Source organism: Accipiter gentilis, chromosome 8 (genome assembly GCF_929443795.1).
Source record: "Accipiter gentilis chromosome 8, bAccGen1.1, whole genome shotgun sequence".
Lineage (NCBI taxonomy): Eukaryota > Metazoa > Chordata > Aves > Accipitriformes > Accipitridae > Astur > Astur gentilis.
Genome location: NC_064887.1, coordinates 2,247,615 through 2,275,479, shown reverse-complemented (window position 1 = coordinate 2,275,479; position 27,865 = coordinate 2,247,615). Strand labels below are relative to the sequence as shown.

The 27,865-nt window shown below is 50.9% G+C and overlaps 1 protein-coding gene across 22 annotated transcripts in view; it reads left to right on the top strand.

Annotated features, from left to right (window-relative positions):
* Positions 1 to 1,316: 1,316 nt before the first annotated feature.
* SGIP1 (SH3GL interacting endocytic adaptor 1) overlaps positions 1,317 to 27,865 on the top strand; it is a 62,576-nt gene continuing 36,027 nt past the window's right edge. For 3 of the 22 annotated variants that reach the window (XR_007506909.1, XR_007506908.1, XR_007506907.1), the window contains exons 1-5: positions 5,096 to 5,635; positions 6,436 to 8,000; positions 22,681 to 22,744; positions 25,316 to 25,340; positions 26,754 to 26,831. Coding sequence is in view for 18 of the 22 variants with exons in the window: in XM_049807510.1 (XP_049663467.1) it covers positions 7,574 to 8,000; positions 22,681 to 22,744; positions 25,316 to 25,340; positions 26,754 to 26,831 (594 nt within the window). In the remaining 4 variants the exon portion in view is untranslated. Of the gene's footprint in view, positions 1,333 to 2,699; positions 2,825 to 4,392; positions 4,622 to 4,698; positions 4,847 to 5,013; positions 5,059 to 5,090; positions 5,636 to 6,435; positions 8,001 to 22,680; positions 22,745 to 25,315; positions 25,341 to 26,753; positions 26,832 to 27,865 lie in introns of those variants that run through there. The other 19 variants (XM_049807510.1, XM_049807509.1, XM_049807515.1 and 16 more) reach the window with 17 other exon arrangements.

Sequence of the window (27,865 nt, the reverse complement as noted above, 5' to 3'; positions counted from 1 at the left end):
GGGTGCTGGGACAGGTGATTAGCCTGATTAGCCCCTGATTAGTAGGGGTGTGGGTGTGGGGGGGGCTAGGAGGAGCTTTTTTGTGCAGGAGAGCTTGCTGAGACGAGGAAGAGGAGGAGGGAGCAGAGGAAGGTGTTCCTCCTGGCTGGGCAGAGGTGGGTTTCGGTCACCGCTCCACCAGCAGCTGTTGGTAAATGGGTATTTCTGAACGTGGCACCCCTTTTTGGCACAATTTGCAGCGATACGGAGCGGGAATCCCGGCCGTGTTGGCAGGAGCAGCTCGCGGGGTGTGCGTGCGTGGGGCTCCCGTCCTGCCTTTACACCCCAGGGCGTAGCCTAATTACCTCTGCTTACATGATAGCTATTAAATAAGGCAGAGTTGGCTCCGGCGAGCGTTAAATCGCTCCTTGAGCGTGCACGTTGTGCCTCTGCTCTGCCAACACCCTCGTGCCGCAGGAGCACCCGGCTGCTGCTCGGCGGAGGGGCCCTGCTCGGCAAAATGTGAGTTTTGGGGGGCACCGAGCAGGGCTGCCGGCTCCGGCGCGTGGGCGCGTGCCGCCCTCCGTGTCCCGCTCGTGCCCGGCGATGGAGGCGGTCGGTCCGGTGGGACACCGTGTTCACTTTCAGGGGATCCCCTGCCCCGTTTCCAGCCCTGCTGCGACTCGTGCCGTGGTTGTGGTTAGGGGGAACTGCTCGTACCGAGGGTGGTTTGGGGTCCTGCGGGATGCGGCCGTGCTGGTTCTCAGCCTGGGCTGGGTGCTTGGCAGGGCCCAGAGAGTTTTGCAAGGTGCTCCCCCACCCCGGGGCCGTTTCCCTGGGTGCTGGCAGGGGAAAGCAAGAGGCAGCACGTGGAAAAGCGTGGGCAAGGCTGGGGGGAGCGTGCCCGTGCCGTGCTCCCCTCCTGTTGCGCCCCCAGCGAGCCTCCTCCGTGCCAAAGATCTGCTGCCCTCCGTACCCAGAGGAGAGCCGAGTGCGTTGAGTCTCTCTTTAAACACACGGTAAGCGCGTTTTTCCCGGCGCTGTTGGGAAAGCGGGCATCCCAGCCGGCATCCCCGAAGGGCTCGGGCACTAAGGGCTCGGGCTCGCTCCCGCGTCTTTCCTCGGAGCGGCTCGCTGAGATGGAAAGCGCTCGGCGGTTCTTTGTGCGTGGGAAACCCCGGGATTAATAGAGCAGAAGGTAACGGGCTTTATTGTGGAGCGAAGAGCAGCTGCGTCCTGAAAGGGGCCCCGTGCCCGGGGATGCGGACGGGCGCTGCTCCTCTCCGCCTTCCAGCCCACGGTCCCCGGCGCTCCCACCCGGGGCGGTGGCAATGAGCTCCCCGTGATGGGCAGGTAGGGATGAGCTGGGGGCTGGTAGGGAGAAGCCTTTTGAGCAAGGAATTTCGTAAATGTGTCGCTTTATCAGAGACCGTGCATGGGTTTGGGTTTGTCTTTAGCTGACCTCCAGCAAAGCACAAACTTCCACGTTCGCAGTGAGGTTCCTGCATCCCGGGATTTATAACCTCCAGCAAACGCCCACCGACCTCCAGCACCCCGCACGGAAGAAATTAATTTTGTAGGGGAAGAGGCAAAGGGTTGAACTTTGTTGGAAAGTCTGTTTTGCAGGTGATGGGGAGAAATTCCCAGCGCTGCGTGGTGATGGGAGCTACGGGTAAGGAGGCTGCCGGGGGTCTGGCCTCATCTGCTGGGCTTCCACCAGGAGCTGATAAAGGATGAGCTTATTTTTAGTAAAGGTTTAATTACGGTTTAGCGAAAGGGTTGTGGAGCCACGTATGTGGAGATGTAAACAATCCACCGGCTGCCCGTTACTGCCGTTAATGCCGGGGGATTTGCCAGGGCCAGATCCCGCGCGGAGATGAGGCTGGCGGATTTGGGCTTTATTTAGCAAATCCCCATCCGCGCTGCACCCCAAGCTCCTCGCCTGCCCTGGGGCCACCGTGTCCCCGGCCGGGGGACGAGCCAGGGTCCTCCGCTCCCGCGGCGCCTGTCACATGTACCTAAAGCATGACTTTGCTCGGATATGAGTAATGCACTCCAGTGACTCATTTTCTGCCTTTTTTTTTCCTCTTAAAGCCGTTGACTTCGTCTGTTGATGTTTACTTGCAGCCTCCTAACGCGTATCCTTCAGGAGCTGCCTGAGATTTCCAGCACTTTTCCTGAGAAATGTCCATGTGTCAACTAGCGTGGCTGGAAACGGTTTGAAAAACCGAAAATACCGATTTTTACCTTGAAATAAGAGGAACTTGCTGTGCCCGGGGAGGCAGGTGTGCTCCAGCAACGAGCCAGCTCTCCCTGTGCCTCCCGGCTTTGGGAAGAGCCCGCGCAGGGAGCAGGTTCGCGGTGTCGTTAGCGTGGGGTTCATTTTGCCCTCGGAAAGATGAGTTTCGGTCTTGCCACACGGCAGGAATTATTTCGTAAGGTCGAGACATCCCGCAGAGCCAACCGAAGCCGGAGCGGCACTGTGGTTGGCAATAACCTGTGAGTTTCCCACCTGTGCCAACACGGTATATGCCGGCGCAATGCGGAGGCTGCCGTAACTCGGCACCGAAATGGAGGAATTTGGTGAAGATAACTTATCTACCCATTGCCCAGCTTGGGAGGGGGGGGCTGCAGGGGAAATTACAGCTCGTCTCGCTCGTTTAAGGAATATAAACCCTGCCGAGGAGCATCAGAAGCGCTGTGGGAGGTGGGCTGCCGGGTCTGGAAGCAGAGCCGTTGGGATGCGGGATGGCTCCAGCAGCACCGTGCCCTGCTGCGCGACGGCGCGTTGAATTTCAGAGGATAACTTATTTTGGTGTGTCCAGGAGGGGTTTGGACAGGGAAGGTGCGTGCCCACCACCTGGGCGTCGCGGCACGTGTGCCAGCCTGGTTCCTCGGGGTGTTTCGGGGCTGGTCTGGGGGGGCGGAGGAGCAATGTTGGGAGCGTTGCGCTCGCCCCGGGATTACAAACGGATTTCCCGAAGGCGCTGGGCACCCTTCCCTGCAACCCTGCTGCCCGTGCTGAAAGTGCAGGCAGCTAAGGCAGGTCGCAGGAGCTCCTTGCGAGGATTAAAGAAACCATCTGTTAAATAATCCCGTCCCTCCGCCCGGGCGCACGGTGGCATTTCTTACTGGCCGGGGATGCTTTGGGGCTGGGGACTCTTGATGCTGGAGATTTTGTTATGGTGTTGAAGCTCACACCCCCACTGGTGAATCCAAACCCTCAGAGGTGCTTGGCTTTTGGATGTTTTTTTAATGGGAAAAATGTTTTCATGGTTTTTTTTTTTAAATGGGGGAAAAAAATGGATTATTTTTATTAATGGGAAAAACGCTGCAGGTATTGCTCTCCTTGCTTGTGAGAAGGGTCAAGTTCTGAGAAATGTGTGTGGCTGACCGGGATGGTCCTAAAGATGGTGAAGTTAAGTTTCCATCCCAGACACAAGGTCACACTAAAAAGCCGCATTTGCCCGAAACGGGCTGGTTGCGCTTAAAACGCTGCCGTCGTGCCCGGTGGGGACGCAGCTCCTCCACGCGTGCAGGTTGGTGCTGATGGTCATAATCCCCATTTTTGCCGGGGGCTGAGCTGCGGCGGTGGCCTTGGGGACAGACCCACGTGCACCCCTGGCCTGGGTGTCCCCCCACCCCGGGACGGGGCTGTCCCTTGCAGCGATGGGTGCTGGTTTGGACGAACGCACCAGGGACGTGGCTCCTGTAGTCCCCATGCATGGCCGTGAGAACTTCAGTGCAAGCATAAGAGATTTTTTTTTAAAGCATCTTTCCTGCCAGCAAAAGACAGAATACAACTGAACTTTTGGAGCCGGTTAAAGCCAATTTTGCCAGAACTGATTTTGCATTTTGTGTGTATTTACTGGGGTAATCCCAGTAGCATCCCGTGAAACTCCCGCATTGGCATTGCCCCTCACCTCCCAGCCGGACTCCCCCCTGCCCTTGTAGCAGCTCTGAGAAATAATTTCCAAGCCGGCGAGGGTCAGACACCCCGTCGGGGGCTGGCCAGGCTCTGTGCAGGTTGGGGGGGGCTGGATGCTGTGGCCGACAGAGAGAAATGGGGGGACGCGGCGGTTTGCCGGGACAAGCTCGTAGCATCTGGCTTGGGCGGCATCTCGTAGGGCAGCGGTGATGGGAGATGGGGGGGTCCCCGGGTGGGGGGATCCCCGGGTGGGGGGGTCCCCGGGTGGGGGGGTCCCCGGCAGAGGCTGAGGGTCAGCTCTTGCACCCCCCCCCTCTCTCCCCAGCCTCTTTTGTTTGATGCTTCGGCCGCTTTTCACGCAAAATTAATTCCCAGGCGTTCTCGGGAGGCGGTGGGGGAGAAATTTCTCCCGCATCATCCTTTTCGGGGCTAATTGCTGGCGGTGTGACGTCAGGCCGATGGATTTCTCTCTCGAATGGCTGCGGGAGAGGCGAGGAGGGCCTGGCGCCCGTGGATGTGCGCCCGAGCGCGCCGAAGCTCGCTACCGGAGCGAGCTCCGCTGCCTTATCCAGCCTGGATTTATTACTATTATTTTTTTTTCCCCCCCTTCCCAGCCGTTCTCCCCGCACGCTCCTAATCTGACAGCGCCTGGTAATTAATCTGGCTCCCCCAGCCGCTGCAATAGGATTAGAGGGAGGGGAAGTGCGTCACGAGGTACGAAGAGGGGTTATGCTTTTGGTGAAAGTGGCGGGGGTGGGGGGGAAGGAAAAATAAAATTTAAAAAAAAAAAAAAAAGGGAAATAGGTTGGTGTGCTCCCCGGGGGGTGTGTCGGGAGCGAGCGCGCATGTGAGGAGGTGTGGGGCGGGAGGGACCGACTGCGCCGGAGCTGAGCCCGGCTCGTCCTCCCTTTCTCTCAGCATCCTCCGGTGATCCTGGAGGTGATACAGGCACAGCAGCATCCATGGCCTGCCCTTAGCCTCGGCGCTTTTTTTTTTCCCCCCCTTGTTATTCTGGCAGCTAAGCAAGCCGGGATCGGAGGCGTTCGATTGAAGGGCTCGCGTTAAGCATCTGGTAACTGGGATCGTATTCTCCTGTATTTTTTCAGGCTCCTTGGAAATTGAGGAATGCAATTCTGCCACCATGATGGAAGGTAGGTGATGATCTGAGCATGTCTTTCGGGATCGCCAGAGTTTTAAAAGCAATGGTGGAGGAAGGAGGATGCGCTGAACCTGCGTGTGTGAATCCTTCTCCTTTTTTAAAAAAAATAATAAATAATAATAATAAAAATAAAATCCTCCCCTCCCCCTAATCCCAATCAAACCGAAGCACCCTGCCCACTGCCGGCGAGCTGGCAAGCTGGCGGATGGTGATATAATATCAAGCCCATCAGATTATTTGCAATTCCATCCCCAGCCCTGTGTAGGCAGTTCAGGGTATGCAAACGCCCGGTTACCCGGCGGAGCCGCCGGTTCCTCCGGCTGGCGGCAGCCTGGGCAGGGAGAGGGAGCTGGTTGGCATCCCGGTCCTTTAAGCATTATTTTATCCTCTGCTTGGAAACCCACTTTCTCAGCCTGCCGTGATGCACCGAGGATGAATTTAAGCGTTATCTGTACGCACAGACCGGGGGCTGGGAAGCCTGGTGATGATGGATGGGATTCTGTGGTTTTACGGTATAGATGTGTGGATGAGCATCTTTTTGGTAGGAAACAAGGATATTTGAACCGAAGGTAATTTTTGCCATGTAGTGACACTGGTTTGGAGATGCAGGCTCTGGGGAAGGAGTGTGGGGGGGTGTTGGATTGAGGCTTATTGCAATAAAAAAGGAAACAAGAATGAAATACGGGCCCTGGGCACAAGATACTTCAGGGAATGTTGGGAGACTGTGCGTCTGATCGTGTGTGGGAAAAGCCCCTGGGCATTAAAGAAATTTTAACCTATGTCGTTTGTCTCGGCCATATGTAAAGCTCTATTTATTTATTTTTTTAAAAAATGCCTTCTGAAGTAAGATGCAGGGAAAGGAAGACTTTTTAATTTCTTTTTTTTTTTAAGCAGAATAGATACTTCAGGGCCAACAAGATCAAAATATTCTCTTTTTGTTTTTTATGGCCCACTGGCCGAGGCAGAAGGGCCCACCTTCTGGAGCCGCATCCAGCGCCGGGCTCGCGGCGCTGCCGGCATGTTAACCAGGCAGCTGCCCGGCCTTCCCCGAGATGACAGGCAGAAATTGGGCTGCCTCTCGGTGTGTCCCTGTAAATCACGGTCTGTTACCCTGTCCAAATTAACCTGGAAAGGCATCGGGCCCCACGTAACCGAGACTTCTGGTATTGACTTAAAATATTTGCCTAACCTTGGAAATTCAGGTGCTGTAATGGCCATGTGTGAACACCGAGGAATGGCTGCTTGCTCTTTTTTTGATTCCTTGGGGTTAAGGGAATGAGTGTCGTTCTCCTTCGATATGGAGAAATGCCTTCAGTGTCTTCTCTAATATTGATGATAAAGTCACAGACAAAAGAGATCTTGATTTTAGGCCGTGACACCAAACTCATCACACCTTGCTGACATACATGACGTGCTGGGAACCAGGCACGCAGCCTGTGCAAGAACAGGTAATTTTAGGGAAGATGTCATTAACAATGCGGTTTCTGTCAAAAGTGCATTCATTTGTGGAGGAATTAATGTCGATAAATTGAAGTTGGCCTGCTGTAATTCTCAGTTTGTGTTATTTAACCAATTCTGAAGCTGGTTGGGGCGAAGGCGGCTGGGTTTTTGGATTTTGTTTGTTGTTTTTTTTTTTTATCCAGGAGGATTTTTGCCTTGCTTGTGAAATGCCAATGGTGTGCTGCTGTGCGGGAGCCTTGGCCACCGTGGCCGAGGCAGGTGGGTGCAGGCAAGGAGCTGGCAGAGGGTCCCCTGCCCCGCACTGGGGATGTTGGCCGGGGCTGGGGCAGCCGGCTCGTCGGGCTCTGGCGGAGGTGGAATCGCCTTTCATTAACCAGTCTTGCATTTTTTTTAAAAAAAAAAGAATAGTAGCCATAAAAAGTTTCCCCATTATCTGTGAGTTATTAAACTGCTTAGCATGTTCCCCAGCTAGCTAATGCATATGGGAACCTAGAATGGAAGTGAGAAAACTAGAAAAAGAAACGATTACTGCTTTTGATGAATTTTTAAACAGTTGGAAACTGGCTCTATTTGTGGAAGAGTGAAACTTTTGTGACCAGGATCCTACCAAAACACTGATACCTTGCTGAGCTGCTTTATTTTAATATAAGAATGCTTTTGAATGTGCTTAGCTTAATTTGATCTGAAACTTTTAAACCCACACAAAACGCCTCTAGTGCCCTGCACTAAACATGTTTAAAGGGTTTTTATTATGATGATAATTATTTAAATCGCTTGTCTTGCCAAAATGTTGGACACTGCTGGAAGCTGAGGGTGGAGCTCGGGGAGGAGCCGGGCTGCGCCGGTGCCCACGGGCAGCCCCAGCACCCCCGGGGTGCGGAGCATCACCTGTGGCCGGCAGGATGGACCTGGCTTGGTTGACGGTTTTGGATCCTCTTCTTTGGAAACAAGAGAATTTGGCTTCTTGGAAATGATGCAGGATGTGCGATTGGTACTAGTTTGTTCCTCCTGGTAAACGGGGAGAAAAAGTGCTTATTTTTGACCGTATGCTTAAAAAATCACAACGATACCTAAAGAAATTAAGCGTGGACGTTGTCTCAAGAAGCCAGTCCTTGCTGGGAGGAGAACTGAACACGTGCCACAGGGTGTCTCAACCACCAGAAGAGGATGGTCCTCCACCTCCATCTGTGCTGGGGATGGGTTTGCTGTGCTTGGCCTCCCTCAAACCGGTGGAAAGCTGGCGATGGGGAGTAAATCACCCTCCCAGCTTCGAATGGACCAAAATAACCTGCAGCGAAGCTGTATTGGGTGTCAGCACTAGATGTGGGACCCAAGCCACTGCTGGAAAGGTCCCACCGCGTGCTGGAAAGGTCTCTGTGCGTGCGGCTGTAGATACGAGAGGTATTCGGATGTTCCCTTCGACTGGGGAAATAACTCACTGGTACTCAGAAATGCTCTGGGCATGTCGTGAAGGTAAACATCCGTGCACAAAAACAAGTTGGTCTTTTCTTAATAATCCATCTGTTGCATCTCCGCTGTACTGAAGGTATTTTATACGGCTTAATTAAGTTTTGAAATCACTGCTGCAACATGTCACTCAAACCAGAAGCTCTGTGATCTTCAGAATGATTAGACAACCATGCGGCTAATGAGAGCAGCCATGGTTACGTTGGAGAAGGTAATTTCTTCTTCCGCAGGAGACAGTACCTGCGTTTCTCCAGAGCTCAAACCAGACGTTTGCTGGGGAGAAGCTTTCTCAGAGTGGGAATTTCTCTGTAACTCTCTTCTCTGGGCTTTTTTGCACCTGTTTCTGGGGAGTTTGGTCATTCTGGGAACTTCCACGGATGACTGGTCACGCCGAAAATGGCAAAAACTTTCTTGCACCACCTTTTAGGAATGGTTGTCTCCAGGCCTTATGTTTTCATCATGCTGAACAGGTAGTACTGGGACCAGAGGCATCTGATGGCACATAAAAAAGCCTTTTTCTTGATTAGGCGAGGAAACTGGCTTTATCATGTTTTAGATGGTCTGGTTTCAGTAAATGGTGTATTTAAACGTGCTTAGTGTTGGCTGTGTGACTCGGCAAGGAAATGACCTGGTAGAAACATTTGGTTTTATTTGAGAAAGCCAATAGCAGGTTTGAGGCAATTAACGTAAATTCAGGCACGGATGGCATATGCTAAATTAGGACCTGTATTTTCCAATACGTTGTTTGAGCAGTAACCCAGGACTGAGCTTGGGCTTGCAGAGGCTTAGGGCTTTGGCTTGCAGGAGCATCTCCAGCCGTGTCCTCTGAGATGCAAGGGGGATTTTTTTCAGACCTGCTGGAACCTGCTGCCTGACCGACAGGCCTGACACTGGTGAGGAAACCGTTTTTTCATGCATGCAAGAGAAGATTTCTTGACCTTTCTGTCATGCCCGGCACAGCGCAGGGCGATGCTGTGCCTGAGCCAGTGGCTTGGCTCCACTCGTAGCCCGGGGTGGGCACAGGGCTGGGGATATTTCACCACTTCTCAAATCCAAAGACATGGATAAAGGTTTTTGGGATGTTTGGAGGGCTGGTGCTGCCCGCACGGGGAACACTGAGGTTTTTGAGCTGCTGAGGGTGACGCACATGTGAAAAGGGGGGCTTGGGAAGCAAAGCGTTTGCAATGGAAACATCAAGGAGCTCTTTAGCTCTTGGTTTTGTGGGTTCAAAAGCTGGGGATGCGGTCGGCGTGTCCAGCCCAGAGCTGCTCGGGGACGGTGACGTGTTCCCATGCTGTGTCCTGGTGCTCCCAGCAACTTCTCACGCACGCCGGGTTGGAGCTGGGCTGGCAAAACTGGACCCGAAGAGCATCCCCGTCAACACGGATTGAATTTGCTCAGCTGAAAAGGTTGCAGTGGCAACCTCTAGTCTATTGGGAGGGGGGAAAATCCCTTTTTTGCAGGCGTTCAAACCCTTCCCCCTGAGCTGGTTTGGGTTTTTCCAGCTCTAGTCCACTGGCAGTGTGTTTCTTCGTGCTAAGGGAGGGAAGGGGTAAATGGCTCTAGCTCAAAACCAACAACAACCAGACGAAAGGCCCCACCCAAACCCTGGGAATTTGGGAAATGCTTTGGATTGGGGCTGGTGGTATTTGCCAGTTAAAACCCCTATGGTGCCAACGTGGAGGCTGAAGTGGCGGCGCGGAGTATTTAAACCAAAATAGGAGCGAGGCAGCAAAACCTGACGTTTGCCTCGTGCCTGAAATGATCAACGGGATGTAGCAGCTGAAATGAAACCCAAAAAACCCAAAGAGGGTTTGGTTTTGGGGTAGAAAGGATAGAAAATATGGCAAAACTCAACAACTGCATGTGATGCAGGTCTGCGAAATGCCTCCCTGGAGTGAGCCCCAGTTTAAAGTGTGCCCTTGGGCATCTCGAACGGGTGCCCAAACACAGCGATTTGGGTTTCTCTGCCAAGGCAGAAACTTTCTGCATGATTCATTGGCCTTATTCAAATTTTAAAGACACTTTAGAAAAAAAATTACAGGTTAAATCAGATGTCTATTCTTCCTGAAACTCCACCACGGGGTCTTAAGCAGTTAAGGTGGAAAAACATGGTTGTGTGTGGAAACATTCTTCCCTAAACACCGGTGTTGAGGCTGTGAAGCTGTAGGTGGTATAAAATGTGATTTACCTGGCGCTTGTGCCAGCGATCCTGACCCATCACCGGGATCCGAGAGGGAGAAACGTGGAGGGAAAAGTGGAAAGGAGGGGAAGGCTGATCTCCTCCCCAAACCAGTGACCTTAAACTACTTGGATACCCAAAACCTGCTCTAGTTGGAGACTTTCACTAAAGATCCATCTGCCTTTGGAATGTCGACAGGGGTGTGAGCAAAGCTCACATGTGGTAGCATTCCCATTTTCTGTGCTAGCCCAATTTATATTTTTTTTTTAATTTTAGGATGGTATATTTGAGTTTCTACAGGTTCAGTAGGAGAAAGGCGAACACCTGGCTGCCGCGCAGTTTGTTCGTTAGCAGCGTGGGTTGTTCATGTGCAATCAGTAGTACAAAGCGTAGCCCTGTTTGCCCTGCCAGCTATTGAATAGCCTCGGCTATTTGTTTTTAATAGAAGTTCAGTTGCAGGCTGATGTTTCTGGGGGCTTTTGAAGGTTTTGTTGCTTTATCTGTGCGAATGAAAGAGGAGTAAGGCTTGTAGTGGTTACAGCTACTGGGGTTTTTTGCACTTACGGCCTCACAGAACGATTGATTTTCATTTTCAGTTTAGTTTTAGGTATGTTTTAATTTCGTATGTGATCGCCCAGGGTGCATGTGCTTTCCTGGGGGCCAGAGGCATGGGATTTTGGGGCTGCCCTTTGGGATCTCCTCCCCTGCCCTCCGATCCCCACCTTCTCCCCTGCCTATCAGTGGGCTTCTCGGCGGAGGTGGGAAGGGGGAATTCCCTACCACCTCCCTATTTACACTGGATTAGTGCTGACAATGATAATATTGTTTGAAAGCAGTGAGGTACCAGGACTGGAAAATCGTACTTTGCAGCCTGTATTATCTGGGAGTCATTCCTTACCCATCCCAGCCTCGGAAAAGCACCCCTGACTTTGTCATATCTTTCTTTGCATTTAAATTATGACTTTTTTTTCTATGGCTTTTTTTGTTGCTGTGGGTTTTTTGTTGTTTTTTTAGGAGAGTTATTGAGAAAAAAAAAGTCTCTCAAAAATCTCCACCTACGTGTTGCAGGGAATTTAAAACATCAACTTGAGATTAATGTCATCATGCGTAGGATGTGTGGAAATAATCTTGCAGGGAGGTTTTGGGATGGGTTGAGCTGAGGAGGACGGGAGCCGCGGTGATGCTGCGGGCAGGTTCTGCAGCTTGCCTTCATCACCCAGCTGCAGCTGCCGGTTTGGGTGCCTGGAGGATTTCATACAGCCCCACAAATATATTGGTTTTCTAGAACTGGATCTATAGAAAGCATTAAAGATGCACCTTGTTATTAGAGCCCATTAATAATAAATGGGTGTCAGGCTTTTACACGCATGTGTGCGTGTCAGTGGGCATTTGGTTCTTTTGTGCGTCCCTTAAAATACCGCCCAGCATCACCGGTATTGCCCGGCGGGTGCGGGTGAAGGGGCTGTACCCTGTGCCCCGCTCCCGTTCCAGGCAGCATCAGCTTCAAGAACAACCTCATGCCTAAAACATGAGCCTGGATGAGTTTTTCTGATGGCTTTTGTATCAGCTGAAAATGAAAATAAACTTGGGTATTATGAGACAGTATGAAGAACTCTGTATCAAAATTATCCCTAAAGATCTGACCCCGCTCTCTGGGACGAGGCTCGGGGCAGTCAGTGGATGGACGCAGACCCAGCCCTGCGCTTCTGGAGGAGCTATTTTTTTTTTGGATTCACTATTGCTGGGAGCAGCGTGATCAAAAACCATCTTCCCCGAGTATTTTGCTGTCGGCAAATAAATTAATAAATGCGATGCTGCTGGAAACAGTCCTGTAGCCACTTTGTTACTGGTGGGGTTTGCCTGGAGCTGATGGTGTTGGTAAATATGCCTGATGCTGAGCTCCTCTGGGGCACTTTTAGGTCTCTTTTAAGGTGCCCCTCCAAACATCAGAGGAGGACTTAATTTTTAATATGGTTTATTGGAGTTTTGCAGGGACTTGGCCTGGTTTTGGCATTAGTGCAGAAGAGGCAAAAGAAGCCCGTGTAAGTGGTTAATAATAAGGTCATTTATGCTGTGTAAGTTGTTAATGATAAGGTCATTTATGCTTCATGTTTACCTGGCTCCTTTCACCTGGGGACCTCGAGCTCCTTCACGCCGCACGGCTCCTCTGCGGGGAGACAGATGGGTGGAAGAAGCTCCGTCGGTTTTGTCAAACGCTGCCTGGAAATGAAGCCTTTCTTCGGGTCAGGTCTCCTGCTCTTATTTTTAGTTACACTATTGCCACGGTTAATCACTGCTTTAAAATCAAGGTATTAATTTGACAGCTAGACCGTGGGAGGAACAGGACGGTTAGAGGAACTGGAAAGAAGTGTCTCGTCGTGCTTTATTTCGGCTGTAGATCTTCATCATATGCACATGTGATTATTGCAAATTTTTTTTTTTTGGATGACCAAAGGGAGAGCAGGCTGGCAGCTCGCCCAGAGTTGTACCTTGTCCCCGGGGAAGCAGCTCCTGCGTCACGCAGGTGACAAACCCACGCCGCCAGCCCGGGTGTCCTCTTCTCCACCTGGGAAATCGGGAGTGGGAGTTCGTGGAGGGTCACACAGATGTCCCCTGCAGCGGGGTGGCCTTGATCGAGAAGTCACGGGGTGGATGGAAGGCTGTTTCTTAGTGTCACGCCTGGGCAAGGGTTTTGGTGGGTTTTAATAAGTCCTTATGTTCTGCCTAAACAGTACAGCTGCAAAATCGGTGTGGTTTTAGTAGAAAGTTGTCAAAATAGTTGCTGGGAGCCTGTGGTGTGTGTGGAGGCAATGGATTTTAAGGAGATGCCTTTTAAAACAGGGCTGTGAGGTGGGACCTGCCGTCGGCCGTGGCTCCAGCCGAGGAGCAAATGTAAAGGCAAAGCCTTGCAAAGAAAAGGAGAGGTTTGCAGAGGGCTTTTTGTCTTTTTCTTTTTTTTTTCTTTTTCTTTCTTTTTTTGGGGGGAGAGGAGGAAATATCAGCATGGGGGAATATAACGTGTGTGTGTTTCCCCTGGACGTGCTGTCTGCAGGGAGCTGCCCCACCAGCGAGCCCAGTGCCCTCCTGCAGCTGCTGGTGCTAGGGGAGGCACATGGGAGCACCGTCATCTCCCTTTCCTGACACACCAAAACCCTAAAACCCCCTAAAAATAGAAATCTGAGTGTCGTTTGGGAGGGAGAGCCCGTCCTGGACAACTTCTTAAATAGCGCAGCAACCTTTAGAAACGCATCTGGCGTTTTTGTGTGTGTGCCAGCCGCGAATGAAAGCCACAACTGTATCCAGAATTCATTTACTGACAATATTGGTGGAGACGTTTGTGTCCCGTGTCCCTCGGTTGCCGCACACCCGGGGTCTCTGCAAGTTGATATTAAAAAATCTGATCTCTGGGGAAAGCAGGCGGTGAGCGATTTCTGCAACTGCTTTACTGAGGCTGGTGAATAACCCATGAGCAACAATTTGCATGTCTCTGATGTTAGTCCTTAAATGCTCAGCTCCGTTGCAGAAGAAAAATGAATCGGCGTCCCGTGTGTTGCGATGCTTCCTGCTGATGCTGCCCCTTATTTTAAGGCTCCTGTCTGCACCCAGCTGCAGCGATGCCCATTTTTACACTGGGTCTTGCCATGGGGAGAGCCCAGACCTATATTTATATGGAATAAAAATGTGTTTCCATGGCTTGGGGTGTATTCCCACATGCTGGGGTCTCGTCCCTGCGCTGCAGGCACGCAAGTTAATTGAACTGAATTGTGCCTGCAAAGCAAAGGGGCCAGTCTAATGCCCAGACACAGGTTTTGTCTCCGGGTGTATTTAAATAAGCCGGTGTGCGCTCCCTCGGCGTGCTGAGAGCCTGCAAAGCGGGGGTTTTGGCTCGAGGGCTGTGCCATTTCCCAGCCCTTTGAACTCCTGATTCTGACTGCCGAGACGAATATTTGGGTGGTTTGCAAAGGGGAAAAAGGTACAGACTAAAGGGAAGGGGAAAGACGTGAGGGTCCTGGGAGCCCAAACCCCCCACCGTGGGTACGTGGGGATGGGTGCTCGTTGCTCCGGGGCAGGAGCCTGACACGGGGGCTGCTGCTCTGGGGCGAGCAGGACGTGTGTGTCAGCAGCCACAAACCCAGAGGTGGCCACTTGGCCGCAGGACTTTCCCTCATTTCTCCTTCACGTCTAGCAGCTGCAATAAGATGTGTATTTTTAGAAAGGTGTTGAACGATAATTCAAAATCTCCTTAGGCAGAGTTCACTGCAACCTGTTCAGAGACTTAATTACCCTCACGGTGGAAAATGTGACTCTGTTTCCGAGTCAGCCACGGGATCTTGTGTTACCTCTGCCCATTGGAGTGGAGAGCCCTTCTTGGCCACATTTCCATTCCCGACAGAACGCTTGGACCCCAACGCAGCCGCTCCTGATGTGGTTTTTGGTGCTGTGCCGAACAGACGAAGCTCGTGTCGGTGCCCACCTCCAGCTCTTCCAGCCTTTTGGCTGCCCCGTTGCTCTCCCATCAGCTCTGGGGGGGGCTCCAGAAGCGTTGGGTGCTGGGGTTGGGTGCAGAAGCCGAGCAGGACCAAGCCCAGGTGTGATGCCACCTCTCTGCTCCCCTTTGGCATGTCCTTGCTTGATGGTGGGGCTTGGGTTTAGTACAAAACTTTTTTTTTTCTCCTCCAATGGTGACCAAGAGCATCATCACTGGACCTCCTGGTGAAAGGTGATGTACCACATCTCAAAATAGCATTATTTACAAGACTCAACAGCCTGGGACCTTGAACCAGGAGCAACCACTCCTACTGTAGGAGAAAATGATCCCAGAGCAGTAACTTGCCATGTTCTATGTTATTCAGACTTATTTGCAATCTTGGTTTAGGCTCTCAAACACTGTTAGTCCTTCAGCGTCTTCCAACTGAAATTTCTGATAAGGACCAAACTTCTCAGCGTTTATTTTTATTTAAAAAAACAAAACAAACAAAAACCAAACCCACAACTATTGTTGTTCAGTTTTGTTTTCAAGTATCTCCTTTCCTGAAAGCCACAGGCAAGATGCCAACAATGTTCTGCTCTGGCAGAGAGTGACAAAAGTGGCAGTGAGGCCACAATCCCTTTTTTTCCCCCCCCACTTTCTAACAGGGAGAAACTGTTGTAAGCATGTGGAAGATTGTGATATGTGTCTGTGAGACTTTGCTAACCAGATAAGAATTTTTTTTTCAGTACCTTGGAAAACCAATAGGGTAAAGTAAGGACCTTTTAATGCCTGGCTAGCTTATTATCAAAGATGGCTTTGTTAGCCCCCCATGGCAAAGCTAAATGTAGTTTAGTGACAGTTTGCACCGGAAATTATTGGTTTACTGGGATGAAATATTAAATACAGCAAGGTCACACGACCGCTGGGCAGAGCTGCATGTGCATACAGCATTGCGTTTCTTCAGAGAGGGCTTCAATTGTTTGTTTTAAAAATGACTTTTTATGTATTTTGAGGTAGCAAAGTAAGCAAGCTCCTGCAGGTGACTCCTCCAGCCTTTTGGAAGGGGTTTTCCAGCAAACTTTCAGAAAAATAATTTTCTGACTGATTAAAACATAGACTTTTGTGTGAGGGGAGTACTAAGCCCAGTCCTTACCCTTGAGACCAGGTGGTTTCTGGACCCCCACCAGCCAAATATCAAAATTATCATCACCAAAAATCTTCAATTCTAGGTAAACCTTCTCACTTGAAACCAAGGTTTATGCACAGGTCAAACATCCATCACACTGGGGATTTCAGTTCTTGCTGGGAAGCACGGCTCTCCCCCTTGGCCCCATCTCCAAGGGTCCAGTGGTGGTCCCTTCCCTGAGCAGAGGTTGGTGGTTTCCATCGGTGGGACTTGAGACAAAAACTTCTGTACCTGGTGCTGTTAAAGCCCAGGGGCTGTTCCTGTTCCCTGAGCCGCTGCCAGGGCACCTTCCTCCTTCATCGGAGCTTCATCCAGGTGTGGATGCGTGGTGGTTGTAGTTGGTTTGAAGCAAAATACTTTGATCTGGCCTCAGGACAGATTCCTCTTGGGAAAAGTTCTGGGTTATTTTGTGGTTTTTTGTGATACAAGAGGAGCTGAGCCGTAAGAATTGCTTTGAAATGTGTTGTTCGGGGTTTTTTTTTTAGTTAAATTGGTAGGCGCATCTTCCTTGTGTTTTTCCTGGGAGCTGTGGTCCTGGAGGATGTCCCTGTGCTGTGAAGGATGTGATATCTTGGCCGGTGGAGCAAAGTGCTTGAGCGGGATGGTCCCAGCAGGAGAGGCTGGAGGAGAGCGGGGAACCACAGCGTTTGCTGGGAACAGGGAGCTGCAGAGTGTGTTGTCGGAAAGTGTAGAATAGTGTAAAGTTTTTCCTCCTAGGGAGAGGAAACCTTGAGAATCGAGGGGAAAAACGAACAACTACTCAACTTGAAATAGAGAGGGGTTTTAAAGTTCTTTCCTCAAGGGGATAAGAAGGGTGACTTATTGACTGGGAAGACAGACATTTGGTAAAAAGACCTGACATGCACTATTTATGTCACTTTGCACAGAGGAATGGAGGCTAATGCCCGAAATAAATACCCTCAACAAGGGGGAAAATGGAGATTGACCACGGCAGACCAACTGCAAAACTATTTGTGATACCAGGAGCCTGGGGAAGCCCGTAGCCTTGCCTGGGCTGGAGACCGGCGTGAGGTTGGGAAATACAAGTGCTGCTGGTTAAAAAGTGAATCTTTACTAAAACTTAGTCTGCTGTGGTAGCTGAGAGATGCACCAGTTTAAACTGGGAAAGAAACTGGGTAACAGTGGTGGCAATGGGATATTAATGGCCTGTGGTGATGGGTTTGGGGCTGGAGCCTGGTGCCTGCGGTGTCTCGGTGGCAGGCGGGGGGAAAAGCAGCAGAAGACCTCGTCTGGTGAAGAAATCCTCTCGTAACCCCTGGCCGTGGTCTGCGGGGCCACGCTGCTGCAGAACGAGCCCCTTACGACTGCCGACATAAACGGAGCCATCGCTGCCCGACCGCCGCTTGCCGATGGTCCGTCCTCTCTTCTCTGGAGTAACGTCGGCAATTAGACTTGTAAATGAAGGCGGTTAAAAGATTAATGACTGTATCAAGGTAGTGCGTGGAGGGGTCGGTTCCCTGCCGCTTTATTAAGGCTGGTGAAAGGCTGGTAATGAGCTTTAACATAAAGGTTGGTTTAGGTAAAGCATTTTAAAAGTTATGAAGATGTATACTAATTTAATTACATATAAAGTGGACAAAAGGAAACATAACATGGACTGAAGTAGCGTGGTTACTAAGACTTGACTTCTACCGAGGATGAAGTAGTCGAGCATCCCTGGGTTTGCAATGGACGAAACGTGCCCATTTTCATATAAAATATAGCATTGGCACAGCAGCTGGGCCCATGGTAGGTGCAGGCTGCTGCTGTGTCGAGGCAGGGGAAACTTCTGGGCTGACTTGCAGAGAGTGCTTGAGACGCTGCTGTTTGGGTTATTTATTTGGGGCTTGATGTGGTTACACCCTCACTTCTTAAACTTAAATTACCATTTGACTTTTTCCTCCGGATATGACTCAGGATTTCAGTAGTTTTGTCTTGCCCTTGGTTTTGTCTTGCTGAGCAAAGGGAGGATTGTTATTTCGTTAGTAAAGCAAGCCAAAACCAAATACAAAGTCCTTTGGCTATGAAACAACAGCAGGTTTCCATGTCTTTTATGAGGCCCATCCTCCCGAGCGAGTAGCTCTTTCTCCAGGGACCCCCCTCGATAGTCAAGGGTCCAGAAGGAGCAGCTGCTCCCACCGCCTGGGGACGGAGGGTGAGGGACCGGGTTTGGGAGAACAGGGTGGTTTTTCTTCTAGAGGTGTTAAGTGTTTGGTGTAGCAAATAAGACGTTGGTAGCTCTTAAGAGTAAAATGGGGAAAGCTTCATAGTGTTAAATACTAATTCCTGTCCTCAGATGTTTCTCAGATGCCAATTCTTGGGTATACCAGGAGAAAAAAAAAAAGGGTAATAAAAGGTGAATAATGCCTCCTGATTCAGAGAGCTATTTGTGTTTGAAGTGAGATCCCTGGCACACAGCAGTTAGTTCAGCCTTGGCTTGTGGCTACTCTCAGTCTTTGAGTAAGAGCATTCGAAGCCATTTGGCTGGCTTGATGAGGACTAATTGCGACATGTGAAGTTGCTGTACTTTGGAGGGGCTGGTGGCTTTCCCCATGTTTGGCCTCTGCGGGCAAGGCTGGTTTTGTGCTGTTGACGTGGTTTTAGGCACTCTTGCTGCTGCACAGGTAATGGCACCCGGGTGGCTCTGGGCTGTCGTTGCATGAGGCTCATTGAGGAAAACCTGCTGGAGGAGGCAGCACGGATGTCAAATAAGTCCGTCCGCTAACATTTTAGTCAAATGTCCCCTCCAGAAGGAGGACGTCATGCTGGTCTTTGAGCAGGACACGCGGGCATGGTATTTGGTTGCTGGTGGTTTCTCCAGCTCGTGCAGGTGATGGTCTGATGTGGTGGTGGGTCGAACTGGTGCTGCTGTGCCCCTTCAAAGAGCATCAACTAAGGGGTGAGGGTAATATATGGCCTTTCCTGCTTGGAGACCTCTGCTTTAGCCACCTAATAACTGTGCAGAATGAAATTGGCTGTTAATCTTCAAAACAGGGGTGAGGAACACAGGACCTGCCAGTGGGAAGGCAGAGTTTGTGCCTGGTCCCCTCCTCCGGTGCTGTGAAACAGGCAGGAAAGCTCAAGCTTTGTCCTGACCTGTGTCCAACGCAAAGCGCGGTTTTAAGCTGAGATTAAAATAGAGACCTGCTGCCTGCCTCACAGCGCTGGGCAGCCTGCAGAGGTGGGTCCTCCCTTGTATTTTGGATGTGAGAAAAGGGAAGAGGCTTCGGGAACGTGGGGAGGGACTTCTGTAACTCTTAATGTTGTTTACTTGAGTGCGTTAACATTTCTGCTATGAGAATTATTAGGATTCTTGTCAGGTAGTCAGTCCCCAGGGCAAATGGATGGAGAGAGGGCTAGGAAGGCTACAGCTGCAGGGATTTAAATCTTCCTCCTCTGATGCCGACGTTAGCTGGGTACCACATCACACCCATCTTTATTGCTCTGGTACTTTTGGTGGCCTGGGACACCTCTAGTAGCCCTGTAGCTGATGGGATTTCCGTGGCTGAAGGGTGTAGCACTGTCAGGCAGAGTTAGCAGGGGTCAGAGGAGACGTGTCCCCAGTGTGCCCTGTATGACCTGTGCGGTGAGGTGGGGTGCCTCGGGGTTTTAGGAAACCCTTCCCAGGCTCAGCACCAAGCGGGCATCCAGCCAGAGCCCTGCAAGGGGACGGGTCTGGTGGGGCGAGGAGAAGGTGGGTGTCTTGCCCAGTTGCCCCCAGAGGTGCTGGGTAGAGTGGGGACAGCTGAAGGAGTGGGCTGTGTCTTCGGGTGACACGTAGACCCTTTCGTCTGGTGTCACCTAGCGCTGCCATCGCAGGGCGATGCGGGTCTCTGGGTCTTCCCATGGGAGAGCGGTTTGGAGCCGGCACTCGGTGCTCCTTGATGGGGAAAGGTGGGATTTGGTCTCCATGCCAGGTGCTGCTTCAGAGAGCATCACCCGAGGGGTGATTTCGGCTCCTCCCTGCTCTGAGCCATCCCTTGATGCCCCACATGGCTATGCTCTATTTTCTTATTTCATGCCGTCTTTCTGCCGCTTCACTGCCTCTTCTCTGCTTTCTCTCCCACTTACTATCACCTTTTCTCTTCCAGCAGTAAATCTGTCTTGTTCTGGGGTGTTCCCCTGAACCTATAGTGTTTCCATGTAGCGTGCCCTCTGCGGACAAGGTCTCATTATTACTTTTTATCACGATGACTCTTACCAGAACAGGTTTTACGGTGCTTCAGTTCCTAAAGCCAACCGAAACGAGACTTGAGGACCAGAGCGTGCAGTGCCCTTCCATGCCCAACCCTCAGCTCTGTCCCTGCACCATCAGACGGGGTATTTTTAACAGCTCCCTGACCACATCAAGGGACACATGAGCTCCTCTGAGCTGCAGCCCAGCAGAGCCGTCCTGGAAAATCACCGCGTTGTCCCCCATGGAACCGCGGACTTCTCTGGTGTCACCGTCGGGGACAGGCAGCCAGTGCCTGGCCCCGGGGCCGGCGGTGGGGTTTGGCAGGGGACCCGCTCCCACCGTCTCTTGACAACCGTCTCTGAAGGAGGCTTTCATTTTTGTTCTGCCTTTCCTAAATATCCCTTTTTCCCTTCAATCATTACCATTTTAAGCAGATGGTGGGCCTATTATATAACTGAGCAGAAGGCTTCGTTACAAAATTTAGCCAAATTGGGTGCTTCAGATAAGACTAAACAGCTCCATTTCTGGGGTTTTTGGCCCTCCCTGTTCTACTTTGAGTTTGGAGGATGAAGTTATTCTAGGGGTGAGATTAATGGAAACCTTCCTCAGTTATTAATAACTTGCTTGAGTCTTGAAGAAATTGTAGGGAAGCTGAAAGGCACGATGTAGAAAAAGCAAGCGGTCCACGCAAGGTTGCAGGATGAGCCCATGGGGTTCAGCATTGCTCCCACCTGCTTATGCTGCCCTCAGCTGCTGCGGGTGTATGGATTCCATAAGGGATTCCTTCATCCCTGACAGTGTAATGTTTGCATGGGGCAGAGGAGGGAAGTGCACCGGGAGTGATTTTTTTTTTTTTATGAGCATTCTCTTTGTTTCCAATTTCACAAGGAAAATGTCCAACCCAAGGCTCCATGAGCAGCACCAGGAAGAGCTGCTGGAGCCTCTCCTGGTCCTACCTTGGCTGGCTTGGTCCTAGTGTTGGCCTAAAAAGCCCACCTGGCCATGGGGTATTGAGAGCCTGAAGCACCCCCCTGCATTCTGATAATATTTAAATTAGCGGTTTTGATGTGCTGCAGAAAGCTAGCACTTGTGTGCTTGTTGCAACCTTCAGTCAATGCCCAGAAGAGTAGGACGTTCCCGGGAAAACGGAAAATAATTTCAATTCAAGGGCATGTTCAAAGCAGGAGGCAGACCAAAGAAATCCAGTCTCCCCCAAAAGCATCAATCAAATGAACTGTGCTGGAGCAGACGGCTCGTAGGATGAGTGCTCCCGCGCTTCTGCGGCGTTGAGCCAATTTCAGGTGAGCTACAGGAGATTTGGCTCTTTCGGCACATCGCTCGAGGTAGAAGCTTGAGGGTGTTTGTTGAATCCTAGGCGGTACTTTTTAAGAAAGCACATTCTAGCACAAGTATAGCTGTGTGATTCTGGTACGGTAGACGTTGCTCGAGCTGTATCCCGGTCGTGGCAGCCCCAGTTTGTGCCGCCGAGCCTTGTCGGCACCTTCCAAAGGCGTTGTGCTCCGCATCGGGGAGAGGGAGGCTTGCAGCAGTGGGCTGTGTGGGCAAGCGTGTGGCTAACGGGACTCCTAATGAGCATGCTGTGATTCCTGCACACTTGATACGGTGGTTTGCTGTAGGCCAGCTCGTTGCATCGGTGTGAGCCGTTGCATTTGCCTCTCCAGGTTGTTGCTGCATCCTTGCAGTAGTGTCCAACCCACAGTGCTTCACGTTTGGGTCATTTCCAGACCAAAGCAAAACTCTTAGGAGCTCCAAAAGGAAGAGGCCAGCAATAGCTGTTCTAGGCTCAAGGGCCATGGTTTATATTGGCTGCTTCAGCCACCAGGATCTCTAAATTACACCGTGACCTAAATTAATTGGTATCGTGCGGCTGGCAGCGATTGCGTGACAGGCGTGTCCGGCAGCGTCCAACGTGAGAGCAGCTTCTAGCTCCAGCCGGGTCTCAGCGGTCGGGCTGGATGGGCACCACCAGCAGAAAATCAGCTGCATGAAAACCAGCCAGCCAGGTGAAACGTGGCGGTTTAAAATGTTCCAAATCCCTTCCTTGGTGTGCTTGCTGCAAGCAGTTATTAAAAATCTCTTTCCTGGTTAGCTCTTAGTCTGGAGAAGGAGAAACTCGTGGAAACCCACTCTCTTCCATCTGTTTTTAAAAGCGATGTGGCGGTGGTCACCGCCCCAATAGGCTCCGTGGCTTCTGGGGCATCCTGCTTCCCAGCCAGCTCCAGCATCATTGGTACCAGGCATCACTTTAAGCACTCTGCAGATCAAGAATTGGTGCAGAAGATAACCAACCTCATGGTTTATACTGGGTTTTTTACACTAAAGAAGGGTTTTCCCACCATGCATTAGTACCCACATGAAGCACAGCAAAGGAGTGTATAATTAGGATGGTAAGCTTAGAAATATTAACTGTGAAACACGTAGTCACGCATGCTGAGATTAAGTTAATAAGTGTTCAGCGAACAAATAAAAGGCATAAGTAAATGTACACACTACCTGCAAAGTCCTGCTGGCAGTTTCTTGGGTTTGGGGTCTGTCTTTTTTAACTTCTTTATGCATTACAGCTGACAAGGGAATAAAGAAACTTTTGGAGGATTTATCCGAAGTGTAAGATTAATATTACATTCTTATTTATATGCCTTCTATCCCCAGGATTGAAAAAACGTACAAGGAAGGCCTTTGGTATACGCAAGAAAGAAAAGGATACTGATTCCACGTAAGTCAATGATATATAAACCACATTAATATATAATGATACTGGGGAGAAGTTGATGCCGATCTGCCAGGACAGGAAGTCAGTGTATCGCGGGCATTTGTCATCCTTGGATCAAGTCTTGTAATAACAAATACATTTAAGCTGTTTCCCCTTGTACATCCAGCGGCCAACAAATAAGGTATTTTCTCAGTGCTGCTGCAGAGATAATAAAGCCAGTTCTCCACGTGTTTGCAATTTATGGTGACAGCGGTGATCAGAAGAAAATTACTCCTCTGAGAGTTTCAGCAGATTAATCTCTGCCCAAACTACTGATTTGCCCGTCTGCTGAGATCTTTTTAGATGCAAATTCAATTTAAAGAGATGCCTGTGCAGGCAGCGAGGCCGTTGGTGGAGCGAAGAGCTGGGTGGTTGGGGCAGGCTCGGGACGGCGAGGGCTCACGGAGCGCATGCTCCTTCGGCTTTGCTTTTGCTTCCTGGGAAAACATCTGGCACGGGGTGCTCGCCACATCTGGCGCGGGGTGCTGTGTCTGGGTGCAGAAAGTCTGGTGGGGTGCTGAGCCCAGCCTGGGGAGGGCTCTCGGCTCTCACTGATGTGGCTTTGGGGTGGGGTGGGGGGTATGTCCCAAAGCAGTGTGGCAAAGGAGCCCGTGCAGCCCAGTCTTCTGGGGATGGAGAGGGGGGAAAGGCAGCGGGGACCCCTGTTCCCACACCTGCAGCATCATCCAGGCCTTTCCAGAAGTACTTTATGCCTGGAACAGCAGAAAACCTATGGGTTTTTTCTTTTTTTTTTTTTTTAAATTTGTTTCCCTGAGCTATTTTGTATCTCAGCGGCATTTGGTGAGGCTCCCCATGCGAAGGGACAGCCGCTGCAGCTCTGCAGGTCCGGCCACGCTCCCAGGGCCATGGTGAACCTGACTACACCGGCACCTGCGGGGTTTTTTCTGCTGCAAAAGGGGGCCCAAAAATATGGGGCGATGTGGAGCACATCCCAAAAGAGCTGTGCAGCACCGAGCTGTTGTCCTGCTGGAGAAGGGGGCTTCCCACTTGGAATGGTGGCTGTCCATCCACCAGCCAGGAGCTCCTGCTCCAGCCGTGTACGGCTTCATTTATAATTTATCGGAAGGACGGGCAGAAAACAGGCTGCTTTGCATCTCCCTCTTCTGCTCACGGAAAATCAATGGAGCCATGTCTAGGTCCTGGTTTTAGCCAGCACTGTGATTTCCACGTCTGCTCGCAGCAGCCCGCTATTCCTAGAGGCTGGGGAAGCTGGTGGCCCACGGAGATAACGAATCCCGGGGCATTCGTGATGCTAACGAGCTGGTAGAAAGGCCAATGTGGAGCAGACACCGCAATTAGCGAGCAGCAGCGATTAGCGCGTCGCGGGGTCGTCGCGTGGCGGTCATCGCCCCAAATGCCTTCGAGCGCTTTCCAAATCCCCCGTGGGCAGCCGGCGAGGGGCGGTGGGCTCAGACAGACCCCCTGGTCATCCCCCCCACCACGGCCGGGCCACCGCAACCCCAGAACCCGGGGGTGGGCACCGCGGTGCGGGGGTCTCCGGAGGGTCTGCCTGGGTTTTGGGGGAGATGCGGGATGTGCTGGAGGTGTGGCGCGGTGGGGAAGGACCTGCTGCCCCCTCCTCTCCGCCGGGAAAGGGTCTCCGCGGCCGGGATGTGAGCGGGAGGTGATATTCCCTATGCCGGGGCTCGTGCGGCACGGTGGGAAATACAGACGCAGAGACAATTTCTGCTGCTTTGGAAGAATTTTGGAGATATTTGTGCAAAGAGATTACACGTGAGATGAGAGAGAGGGGAGACAGGTATGAATTGGAGAAGTTCGATGAAAAGTGTTTTTTATTCTCTGTTAAACCACAGCCGGACGGGCAGCAGCTCCCTGTGGGGTTTCTGGGATGCCCAGAGTCAGACGTTAATTGGTGGCAAATCTCTGGCAATGCGTAAAACTTGGGAGTGTGTGGGGAGGCGGAGGAGCCTGTCTGGTTTTCATCAACATATTTGTCTTTTCACTAAATAACTTGGCATCCCTAGACAGTGTTTAAATACGGCTGCTGAGCCTGCCGTGCCATTTGCTGTGACCGAGGTCCAAATCCCATAAGCAGTCAGGGATTAGGATCCCTGAGGAGTCTCATCAATTTTCAAATCCGTTCAAAAAGGAATTGACTGTGCTTCTGGCAGAAGAAAAAAAAAAAAAAATCTCTAAATTACTCTATACGTAACTTTTATTGTCTTCCGCAAAAGGATGCGCATCCAGTGTAGGGCTGTGACCACGGGATGGGTGCATGGATGCTCCTCAGCTGGGAGACCACGATCATCAGCAGGAACACTTTATTTACTAATAAATATGAAATTTGTCATCTGATAAAATGAGAGCAATGACACAGAGACCCTTATGTGGGTTTCATGAGGAGCACACGGCAGGTAATTCAGACTTGCTGACAATTTCATAATGAAACCCGTTGCTGCTGTGGATTCGTTAAGAAAACCGTTTCCACAAGTTAATCGGGCGGCGGTGCGGTTTGGGAGCTAACGTGGCTGCCTTCCTTTCTGTTTTTTGCAGAGGGTCGCCGGACAGGGACGGCATCGTAAGTATTGCACGGACCCCAGCCCCGCTCTCCTCTCCTGCCGCGGCCCCTTGGGTGCTAATTCCTCCATCAGTGTTTTGTGAACCGTCTCTTCCTTGCTGTTTAATATAGAAAATAAATGTCAGTAAGAAGCTATCTGTTTAAAATAATGACATATTCCAGGTTTTCTACAAAATGAACATAAAGAAAATAACAATAGAGAAACACCTGACGAGTGCTGTGGGCAGAGGGACCAGGTGTCCTGCTAAAACCCCATCCTCGTTTCCACTCCCGCTAATTGGCTTGGGTCAGATTTGCTGTACAATGAATTAAGGGAAAATTGCCAGAACAGCTGCTTCCAGTATCTATTTTTATTTTCTATATTAAACTGAAGATAAGGAGATATTTGTTTTTGAATTATTGCTGCTTTTATTGGTGGTGTTAGAAATGCCCCTGCTAGATCTGGGTGGTAGACGGACCACGTCTCCTTTAGCCATTTGATATCAACTTTGCAAATAAGTGTGTTGGGTTCAGACTGGGACTGTGCCGGTCGTTATTTCTTGAGCAAATTCAGATGTTAGAAGATCACCTTAAAATAAAAATGAGACCCCCTCAGGAGGCTCGGCAGGGAGAGCGGTGCTGGGGTGTCTTTTAAAAAGCCGTAAAAAAATTGGGGTGCCAAATTGCTCTTTTAGGAGAGATCACTTTCTTTTTCCCACATCTGACCCAAGATCCTTGGCTTTGGGCTCTCGCCCTGTGTTCGTAAGCCACTTGTTAAGAAATAGTAATTAAAAAAAAAAAAGAGCCTGCAGCTCAGGTAGCACATTAACCAAGGCTCTATTCAGCAGTAATAAATAAATAAAATGCAAGGAGCAGCCCAGAGCCATTCCCTCCACCGGCAGAAGTGCTGTGGGCAGCCTTTTCTTGCCAGGCATGGGTGCAGGACCCTTGGGTGAGCTCGGCTGCCCTCTCAATCGGGCTCCTAGTCTTGATTTTTCCAGGTGGCTTGCAGTTTAAGCTCAGCACAGGGCAGGACAGGGTCTCCAGTGCTCCAGCAAGCTGAAGGATGCAGAAATGCAGTTTTTTGGGGGGGTATAATGAAGCCACGGAATGTATTGGAGGCAGGGGAATTGGAGGATGGAGACATTTAGTATAACTTTTCTTCCTTCAACATGTCTTCACCATAATGTTTGCAGCCACTGGTGTGGCCAAGAGGCAAATCCTCTGACTGCTGAATAGACCCCCCCCCCCAGTAAAAACCACGCTTACTCTTAATGGAGCCACAGCTGAGCCCTCCTTTTCTTATAGAACTGTGCAGTGTGTTTGCTAATTCCTTGTACCTTATTTTTGTGTGTTTAAAAAAAAAAAAAAGAACAAAACAACCAACCACTGGATACTTTAACCCTTTTTCTGCCAAACCCCAATCCCTTCCAGCCGCCCAGCCCTCATCCCAATGAGCCACCTTGCAATAGCAAACCTGAGAGTGTGCGTGAAGGAGGAAAAAAAAATTCGGTAAGGAAAACAGTTTACAGCTACGAAAGGGTTGTTAAAAACAGTGAGTAATTTTTGTTTTGAAATCCAGAATATAGGAAAATACCATTTAGGTTCAGTCAGGTGGATGTGTATGACTTGAATAGAAATGGGGTTAAATACAAATGGACTGGGGGAAAAGCAGAAGCCCCGCATAACTGCATCCAGAGTGATATTTTTTTTTTTAATTTATTTCCCCACACCCTTGTACCTCTAATGAGGCTGCTCTGTTCTTGGGCAGCATCGTAAGGAGTGTTGGGTGAAACGGGGAGGGCGAGGGTGCTGGTGGCCTGATCCAGCCCCCATGCTGCCGCTGCTGCCCCGGGACAGGGCGTTAGACCCTTGGCAAGGGTGCTGGGGTGGGGGATGCTAGCTCCGGCAGCTGAAGGGAAGCAGATGATCTAATTTAGGTGCCCAAAATTGAGAACCCAGCCTAACTTCAGTCCCCGAGCTGGCCTTGCAGCACCGCTCGCTGGTTGTGGTGGCCAGCGGGAGCTTTGGGGGTTTTTTGGATGCCCAGAGCAGACCAGCAAAGGGTCCCGCAGGCGATGGATGCCCAAAGCCTTCTTCCAAACCAGCCCCCGCCTCGGTCCGAAGCAGCAATAACCCGTGTGTGTGTTTGTCGGTGTGTCGTGTCGTGCACTAACACCGCGTCCCACCTGGGTCAGCCCAGGCACCTCTCGCTGCTGCAACCCGGCTTCGCCACGGGGCGAAGCAACGACACCCGGGTGGTCTGGATACTGAATAATAGAAACCGAATCCTTCTTTCGGCGTGTTCTGGGGAAGGTGTTTATCTCCCGATAAATAGCGGTGCTACCTGTGCTCGGTGGGCGTCGAGCGGAGCACCCCAGCACGCGGAGAAGTTGCTGTTTAATTTCTTCTCCATAAGAAATGTTGTACGTTCAGCTAAGGAATGTTCAAAAAAAAAAAAAAACCCACCAACTTTTTTAGCTCTCTGGTGTGGAAGACCTTCCAGAAATGGGAAGCGCTGTTGCGTATCGCCGCTGTGCACGCGC